The sequence below is a fragment of the Oncorhynchus mykiss genome, chromosome 5 (genome assembly GCF_057628025.1).
Source record: "Oncorhynchus mykiss isolate SJ-2025 chromosome 5, ASM5762802v1, whole genome shotgun sequence".
Taxonomy (NCBI): Eukaryota; Metazoa; Chordata; class Actinopteri; order Salmoniformes; family Salmonidae; genus Oncorhynchus; species Oncorhynchus mykiss.
Window position 1 is genome coordinate 37,044,362 of NC_143026.1, and position 8,897 is coordinate 37,053,258.

Below are 8,897 nucleotides of genomic sequence, written 5' to 3' on the forward strand. Positions count from 1 at the left end.
AACGACGTGTGGATAAGAGGCAATCCATAATTTCGATTAAGACAATGATAATGAGCGAGCTAGGATGGATGTGGTCAATATAACTATTTGTTCAACACTTTTGAAATGTACAGCGATAGAATTCAGAACATGGGCCATTCTTACAGTATTCTCCCTGTACACCAAGTCAGAACTGTAGGATAAATAAAGGGGGCATATACTGCAAGCAGACAATGAAAGGTCTTACAATATTTGATGATTACATCAATGATTTCTCTGAAACAGGCTACAGGCATCATGTGCACCACCAATTCAGAACAGTAGGCTAAGGAACTAAATTATTAGGGTGAGGCACATGGGCTACTAACAGCTTACTACACAACATACACTTAGTATTACTTTATTAGCTACAGTATACACATCTCCCTGGCATATTACATAAATTATGCAGCAGCATACAATACATTTTTGGACTCAACTTGGACTCAACTGGTACTCACTTCAATAGGAATGTGGCGCTCAGTCGTTCTTGTGGGCACATGTTGTCGTCAAACTTTCTCATCAAAGTCTGGCATTCTCTGGATTTGTGGTGCTTTCAAGACAACTGGGAACTCTGAAAAAAACAAGATTGAATCATGACGTCAGTGATCTTCATGTTACCGCTCTAAAAAAAGGCCCAAGTTCCCGATATGGAAATCTGAGTTGGATGACAGTTCAAAACATATTTTCCCAGTCAGAGCTAGTTTTTGTTCGAGTTCCCAGTTGTCTTGAACTCACTGAAGTCTGAGATTTCCCAGTTCCGAGTTTCCAGTTGTTTTGAATGGGGCATAAGCAGGGGCGAAGCCAGAGGGGTGTCCGGTGGGCACTGGACACCCCTGACATCTGATTGGTCACCCTGGGTGCCACCTCAAAATTGAATTCCCTACTGGCAGTTTGATGCTGATTGACATCTCATTTCACCGGTTGTTGAAAAAAGCATTTATTTTGACGTTAGGTGGCGCATTTTTCAAATCGAGGACGAGGAAGAGAGAATATTAATGTTGGTTGCGAGATACAGAAGAAGAAGAGAGAATATTTCCACAGCTCCACAAGCTCTTTTCGCGATTGGCGAAAGCATCATATTTGAAGTAAGTTTTAAGGTTTAGCATCGGGTTTAGGTTTCCTGAACAACTTTTATGAAAGTTGAGTCGCTGTGTAAGTTAACGTTAGACCTTTGGCTCCATTAACAAAGACAGTTAATCAGAGAAGAGGGAGCCTAACATTATGTTCACATCTGTGCTAGTAATACACGCATATACAGTGCAGTGTCGTAAGTTACAGTATATGAATGGTTAACTAATGTGGGGTAATTAGTAGGCTACATCTGTCAGGCAAGTTAACATTCAGCAATTTGAAATCCATTAACTCCGTTAGATTTTTGTACTTGAACTCAAAACGAGCAATTGTTATTATTATCAATATGTTAACGTTACTCAAAAGATTACCACAATTTGCAGATAGGCTGTTTGCTATCGTAAAGGTGTACGAAATTATAGTTAGCTAAGTTACTTACTGCAGAGCAGAGCTAGCCATGATCTAACAGTAATTTAGGCTGGTAGTTGATTTTAAGGTACAGTTATGATAATGGGGATTTGTAATTAAGATTGAGATTGGCCTAAAATGTGGGTAATTGGATGCTTAGACTGTCTTATTTTTGCATAGGGTAAATTAAACATGAAAAGAAATGGAGAGATATCAGACTTCTTTTTAAATAAGCACAAACAGGCAGATCAGGTGCAAACAGACCCCAGCCCTTGCATCACCACCGAATCCCAGAGCAGCTCCCTACCTGAGGCTAGTCAGAGTCAGGCTAATCAGAGTCAGTGTGGTCAAACTTCACAAGGACCCAGTCTACCACCACCACGTCAGAGCATCTACCAGGCAGTCAGTCACATGCCCAGTTCAGAATTTAAATTTAGCTTAATCTTGTAATAGATGATTTTGTCAGATTAAGCCTCACTTGAAAATGTTGGTTGTTGATTCATTTGTTTTCTTGTTTTGATGGCTGTGGCATTTTTATTGTGATTATACACAAATTATTATTGTGTTATTTTAATGTAATAGATGTATCAAGGAATGACACAGAGACCTGACTCTGAGCTAGACAGTGAGCCAGAGCTGCCAGGAGATGTCATCGAGTCCCTCCCAACTGCGTCAAGCACCAGATATGCTGTTCCAAAAGGACCCAATGGTAGGCCAAGCCTATACTATTATATTATACTACACATTATAGTTAGCAGCTGTTAGTATATAATCTTGTGGATCCCTTAATTATACATTTCCATAGAGATATGACACATTATTTAACGTGTATTTCAGACATTTCAAGATCCAGAGAAGTGGGTCCGGTACAGCCGTGTTTGAAAACATTTCCCAGAACTCAGCATGGCACTAGGAAAAGAGCTCCTGTTATTAGGACATTTAATGGCTTGAATATTCTGTAAGTCAAGATTCGACTTAATGTTTCACTTGTAGGCATTTTTCTCTGCCCAATACACCTGAACCGGCCTTCACATCCCAGTCATGATTTTTTAACTGGAAAAAGGCGCTGTTTAAAGATTCTGGGTTTAAGCTCCATTCAAAGGCAGAGCATCATATCAATACTATGTATGCTTGGAATCAGCATAAAAGGACTATTGACAGCAACTCATCAATGTTAGATGTCATCAATGAGGACCGTAAAAAAAAAAAAAGGAAAACTGCACTTATATTAAAACAATTTCAGATGTGCTTCTATTAACTGCCACTCAAAATATAGCGCAGAGAGGTAATCGAGTCTGATGTTGCTCACAAATAAACTTTGATTTGATGTTTATCCTTTAAAGCTTGGAAAAGAGACCCTTAAACCACGATTTGGACAACACACCGTCTCCACTGTATAGCAGGCTAGTGATTGCTTTGCAAAGCTTGTAGTTAGCCACTGATTCCTTCCAAACCACTCACTGTTGAATTTGCGATTTCCAACTTGTTGTGTAATGTTTATGTCCAATGACCGATGAGCACTGATACATTTATCTATAATTTCTCGTCATAAGGATTGAAAAGGATTTGCCAGTAGATTGTCGACTTGATTCATGAAGACGTAGATTTTGCAGTGATGTAGTGTCCCCACGAGTGACAGAACACTGAGCCAATCACGACGCAACTAGAGAACATTACCAACAACTGCGCTCTGTATTTTCCACTGGCTGCCCCACCACCACAGAAAGCACTGAACTAGGCTGAAACACCTGCATTTTGGAGCTGCCTTAAGAAAATAAAATAGGAACATGTTTGTATGCAGCTTTATTAACTCAATTAATATGATTTTTTTTCATTTTATGTTTGCAAACTGATAGGTGACACGTATTATTGCCAAAATAACTTGCAAAACAGGCACAAAAAAACAATAAAGGTATTATATACAGTGTATACAGTACCTGTCAAAAGTTTGCACACACGTACTCATTCAAGGTTTTTTTTATTATTATTTGTTTTACTATTTTCTACATAGTAGAATAATATTGAAGACATTAAAACTATGAAATAACACATATGGAATAGTATGTGCTCCACAAACTATAGTTTTGGAAAGTAGGTTAGGACATCTACTTTGTGGATGACACAACTAGTTTTTCCAAAAAATGTTTACAGACAGATTATTTCACTTATTGTTCCAGGAAATTATGTCATGGCTTTAGAAGCTTCTGATAGGCTAATTGACATCATTTGAGTCAATTGGAGGTGTACCTGTCAATGTATTTCAAGGCCTACCTTCAATCTCTGCCTCTGCTTGACATCATGGAAAAATCAAAAGAAATCAGTCAAGAAGCCACTGCTCCAAAATCACCATAAATAAAGCCAGACTACAGTTTGCAACTGCACATGGGGACAAAGATCATACTTTTTGGAGAAATGTCCTCTGGTCTGATGAAACAAAAATAGAACTGTTTGGCCATAATGACCATCGTTATGTTTGTAGGAAAAAATGGGAGGCTTGTAAGCCGAAGAATACCATCCCAACCGTGAAGCACAGGAGTGGCAGCATCATGTTGTGGGGGTGCTTTCCTGCAGGAGGGACTGGTGCACTTCACAAAATAGATGGCATCATGAGGAGGGACAATTATGTGGATGTATTGAAGCAACATCTCAGGACATCAGTCAGGAAGTTAAAGCTTGGTCGCAAATGGGTCTTCCAAATGGACAATGACCCCAAGCATACTTCCAAAGTTGTGGCAAAATGGCTTAAGGACAACAAAGTCAAGGTATTGGAGTGACCATCACAAAGCCCTCACCTCAATCCTATAGACGATTTGTGGGCAGAACTGAAAAAGAGTGTGCGAGCAAGGAGGCCTTACAAACCTGACTCAGTTACACCAGCTCTGTCAGGAGGAATGGGCCAGAATTCACCCAACTTATTGTGGGAAGCTTGTGGAAGGCTACCCGAAACATTTGACCCAAGTTAAACAATTTAAAGGCAACGCTACCAAATACTAATTGAGTGTATGTAAACTTCTGACCCTCTGGGAAGGTGATGAAAGAAATAAAAGCTGAAATAAATAGTTCTCTCTACTATTTTTCTGACATTTCACATTCTTAAAATAGAGTGGTGATCCTAACTGACCTAAAACAGGGAATTTTTACTTGGATTAAATGTCAGGAATTGTGAAGAACTGAGTTTAAATGTATTTGGCTAAGGTGTATGCAAACTTCCGACTTCAACTGCATTTCTATCAAATCAGAACTGGAATGTTTACTAAAAGTATACTAGACATTTATAGAATAAATCATATACCTAGTTTGTTTCTGTGACAAACAGTGAATTAGTTATTGATTTATCCCACTTTAAATGGCTTCTTATAGATGTTAAGTAGTTCTATAAACCAAAACTCAAATCTTTCCTCAAAACAAAGGTTGTAATAGTATGCTAGACATTTATAGAATAAATCATATCTAGTTTTATGATTCAAACAGTGAATTCATTATTGATTTTTACATTTTAAAATGGCTTTTAGCGAATGTCAAACGTCCAAACGTGTGAATATAAAACCAACTTTACCTCGGTCGTCTACGTGGTCAGGCTTCTCACGTAATGTTACACCTTCGTTATCGTTCAGGGGACGCGCCACTGTAACAGACAAGCTGTCTTTCCAGAGAGTGCGCTGATGCTGTAACGAGTAAGTTGGTTGTCTCTTCTTTCTTCAGTCGCGTGCTGCATTCTGTTGTTATGTGAATGATTGGCTGAGCCTTGGATACAGCCAGTATTGCTCCAAACGCACATCGCTCACTCACAGCCAGTAAGGATCCAAACCCCCCTCCTTTCCCAAACTTTTCTCGTCAAATCTACACAAATCACGTAGGTCATCTATTTTGGATTCAAAACGGCAAATTTCAACAAAAAGGTGACTGGTTTGCCTCCCTGTGATAAGTGTGTGAATTGGACCATTTTCCTGTCCTGCTAAGCATTCAAAATGTTATGAGTACTTTTGGGTGTCATGGAAAATGAAGTAAAAAGTACATTATTTTCTTTAGGAATGTAGTAAAGTAAAAGTTGTCGAAAATATAAATAGTAAAGTACGCCATTTAATTGAAATTACGTGGAAATTGATTTAACCAGTGTGTGCCCAGTGGGATATGAATGGACTGACAAGAGGAGTACATGGAGAGGCAAGACTACAGGTAGACAATAACTAGAATGCACTAATCCAAGTTTAAAAAAATATGTATACTTTATTGTGACAAGTACACAGTGACTGTCCACATATCCCACCTGTGGTTGCTATGGTAACAGTCCTCTCACCACAACATCAGTAAAAAAAACAGAACGTGGCTTCAGAAAGTTAAACCCTAGATGACTAATGCCGAACTTATGTAAAAAGGAATATAAATATTTTAGGCTGACAGCTGTAAACAACAGTGCTGACTGTTTGAAAAAACTATTTTAGGCTACAGGCTGTGACAACATTGACACTAATTAGGTGAATGTGCTCCAAAATCACTGACAGCCGGCCTGAGATGATGAACTGAGTTTAGGCCACTGTAATTAGTCAAATAGATAATTTGCAAAGAACCAAAGCTAAGGAGTCTATTGGGCCACTTCAAGTACTGTATATGGGCTTGTTTTCCAGTTTGAAGTATAGATCATTTAGTAACATATTTGGATGCACACACCTTCAATGCAATAAAATTGATCAGCCAAAGAAGAATCTTTCAAATAAACTAACACATTAAGGATACAATCACCATTAAAATTAATATAGTCCTAAACACTGTTGGTGAGTGTTTTGAAATAAGTAGATTTAATGAGTTGCCTTATGACCTGAAGGGCACAAGAGATTATTCAATATTCATACAAAATAAATAGCCAAATCGTTGTATTATAATGCATTACAGATCAGACAGCGCAGTATAGCTAAGTCACCTGGTTACAATGTGATCCCTTCCTGTCATAACTCATCATCAGAGGAAGCTAATGCCTCTTTAGCCTCAACATAGTCTCTGATCTCCTGAGGAGTACGGATGTAACTGTCAATCTCACTGTCTGAGATCTCCTCATCACCAGTCACCTCCACCACCGGGACCTGCACCCTCCTTATCTTAGCATACCTCACAGAAGGGGGTTCAAACAAACTCCTCTTACCAGAGTTTGGTACTGAGGGCTGGCTGTGCTGAGAGTCTGTGCCAGGCCCCGTATGTGGCAACCCCTCCATTACAACAGTGTATGTCAGGTCAACATCTCCTTGTTGCTGGACGCTCCCGGTGTCTGGCTCCCCCACAAAGGGTTCTTTAGGGGTCTTCCCTGGGGTCTGGGATGAAGCTGCACCCTCCAGGCAGGGCGTGTTGGTGTGGGATCCAGGTAGGGAGTCCTCTAAGCTTGGTGGGAGTACTGATTCAGAGGCCAGGGCTTCCTCATGACTGCTCAGGGCCCTCCTCAGTAGGGTGAGTCTATGGTTCAGGATGTCATCCACCATCTGGATCACAGTCTGGGGTGTCACCTCATCCCCCCTCAGCCAGGGCAGCTCCTGGCCCAGCTTACACAGCACCTCCTTCAGCTCGGTCACCCGCTTCGGAGCTATGGAGGACTTGGTCACCTTGGCCATCTGGCAAAACCTGGCCAGTGTGTATTTGAGCCGGGTCTGTGTGGGTTTCAGGGACTGCCAAGCCAGGAAGATGGAGGCCGTGAGGATGGGGATGGGCTGGCGGCCAGTCACTAGCCAGGCATCTGCAGCCAGCTCCAACAGGACAGCAGCTCGCTTTGTCAAATCCTTGGAGGACTCCGACAACTCTTCATGGACATGTTGAGGACTTAGTTTGTATCTGACAGAGAAAGGAGAGAAAAGACAGTTTCTCAATAAGCATCAAATGTCTACCTAATAACAACATGTGCTATGTCAGGCAATTTATTTATCATCAGGCAATCAAGGCTAATGTTTATAGTTGAGGTGATTGACTTACGCCTGACAGTGTGTCTCCAGTAGGTTAATGATACTGGTGGGGGGAGCCTCTATCTTCAGAGTCTTCACCATCTCCTGGTAGACCACGCCTATCAGCCTGGGGTTCGCCTCCAGGAGACAACAAATGGTTCCCATGGCGATGGGCCAGCTGTGCTGCCTGCAGGTCGCCAGCACGCAGCATCCTGCCAGAACCTCTTTCTTCTGCAGACTAACCCTGATGAAGTTAGGGTGCTCATAGGCCTGCTTAAAATGGGTCTCTGCAGTCTCCTCCATGAGGAAAGTGAGTCTGAGAATACGACAGAGAGCACGCACCCGGTGTATGCCTGTTTGGAGGAAGTGATACATTATTGCCAGCCAAACATGATTAAAATACACAGCATTTTGTGATATCCAACCCTCACATTGTGTCAGAAACAGGTAGTCAGTAGTTCTACAGGGAAACGGTGCAGTTCCTACCATTGATTAGATTCCGGCATGGCTTCTTGTCCACTTCTGTGCTATTATTGTATCTTACATCTACAGGACCAAAACAAGCAGACAAGGAAATACAAACAAAGTGTTCAATTAAATCAGTCACAATATAGACAGCAGGCATGTGGAATAGCCTTAGAGAAGACTGCATGACCTACACTCAGTAGGAAAGCACATTCTTAGCTGCATAAATATTTGTGCTAAGATGGTGACAGATAAACCTGTAAGTTAGATAACTAACGTTAGCTACCTGTGCCCTGTGTCTCTTCACTTCGGGTAGTGGTGAGTAGACCTTCGGATACCACAGCGCCACAATCTGCACATACAAGTTGTGGCTGTGAATAATGTTCGTCGTCCACTATGTCGAGCGAGCCACACTCCGGACACTTCAGACCGACAGTAGCCATCTTCAGGTTGATGTATGTTGGTTAAAGTTAGCTAGCAAATCATAAACTTGTGAGTCAATACCATTCATGTGCTGTGAACGACCAATGAACGTTTCGAGTTCTTAATGTGAGCTCAGCCTTTATAATCCGTGTAGGAACAAGGCACCCTTACTTTCGTTCCGCTATTGAAAACTACTGCAACGTTCTATTGGAACAGCGCATTTTATCCATACGTTACGTTCATCGCGTTTAATCGATGCGTCAAGCTTTATTTAAAGGTTTATCACAAGATATTAATACACACTTTACAGATGAGAGAGCGATAGAAAGTGTGCGAGAGACAAAGATAGAAAGTGGTGTGTGTTTGTCAACCTGAGGCGAAAAAAATCACATGATTTTTTGAAAATGAGTCTTTATTTTATCATTGTAAAACAGGCTTTACATGGATCAAATATAAAAGTTCCGACTTTCACCTAATATCTCGTGGACAGATGTAATTGAGCGTTTGACGCAATACATTAGATACATTAGATTTTAGGTCTGGGTGTCCCGAGATGAACTTTCACCCAACTATACAGTAATAATTTGT

The 8,897-nt window shown here is 40.8% G+C and overlaps 1 protein-coding gene and 1 long non-coding RNA gene across 2 annotated transcripts; one reads left to right on the forward strand and one right to left on the reverse strand.

The window, feature by feature from the left end:
* The first annotated feature begins 931 nt into the window (after positions 1–931).
* LOC110522857 (uncharacterized) lies at positions 932–2,842 on the forward strand. Its single transcript, XR_002473377.3, has 3 exons — positions 932–1,106; positions 2,083–2,209; positions 2,338–2,842. It is a non-coding gene; the product is annotated as an uncharacterized LOC110522857 (long non-coding RNA).
* Positions 2,843–5,707: 2,865 nt separating this feature from the next.
* brf2 (BRF2 general transcription factor IIIB subunit) lies at positions 5,708–8,707 on the reverse strand. The gene is made up of 4 exons (XM_021602655.3): positions 8,173–8,707; positions 7,908–7,967; positions 7,453–7,774; positions 5,708–7,314 (listed from the first exon to the last, which is right to left on the reverse strand). The coding sequence occupies exons 1-4, from the start codon at positions 8,327–8,329 to the stop codon at positions 6,444–6,446; spliced, it is 1,410 nt and encodes a 469-aa protein (XP_021458330.3). The 5' UTR covers positions 8,330–8,707; the 3' UTR covers positions 5,708–6,443.
* Positions 8,708–8,897: the final 190 nt, after the last annotated feature.

Coding starts and splice junctions, on each gene's coding strand:
- brf2 (XM_021602655.3), bottom strand. CDS start 8,329: ATGGCTACTGTCGGTCTGAAGTGTCCGGAGTGTGGCTCGCTCGACATA. Junction 7,775..7,907: donor ATGCCGGAATCTAATCAATG/GTAGGAACTGCA, acceptor TCCTCCAAACAG/GCATACACCGGGTGCGTGCT. Junction 7,315..7,452: donor CTGGAGACACACTGTCAGGC/GTAAGTCAATCA, acceptor TTTCTCTGTCAG/ATACAAACTAAGTCCTCAAC.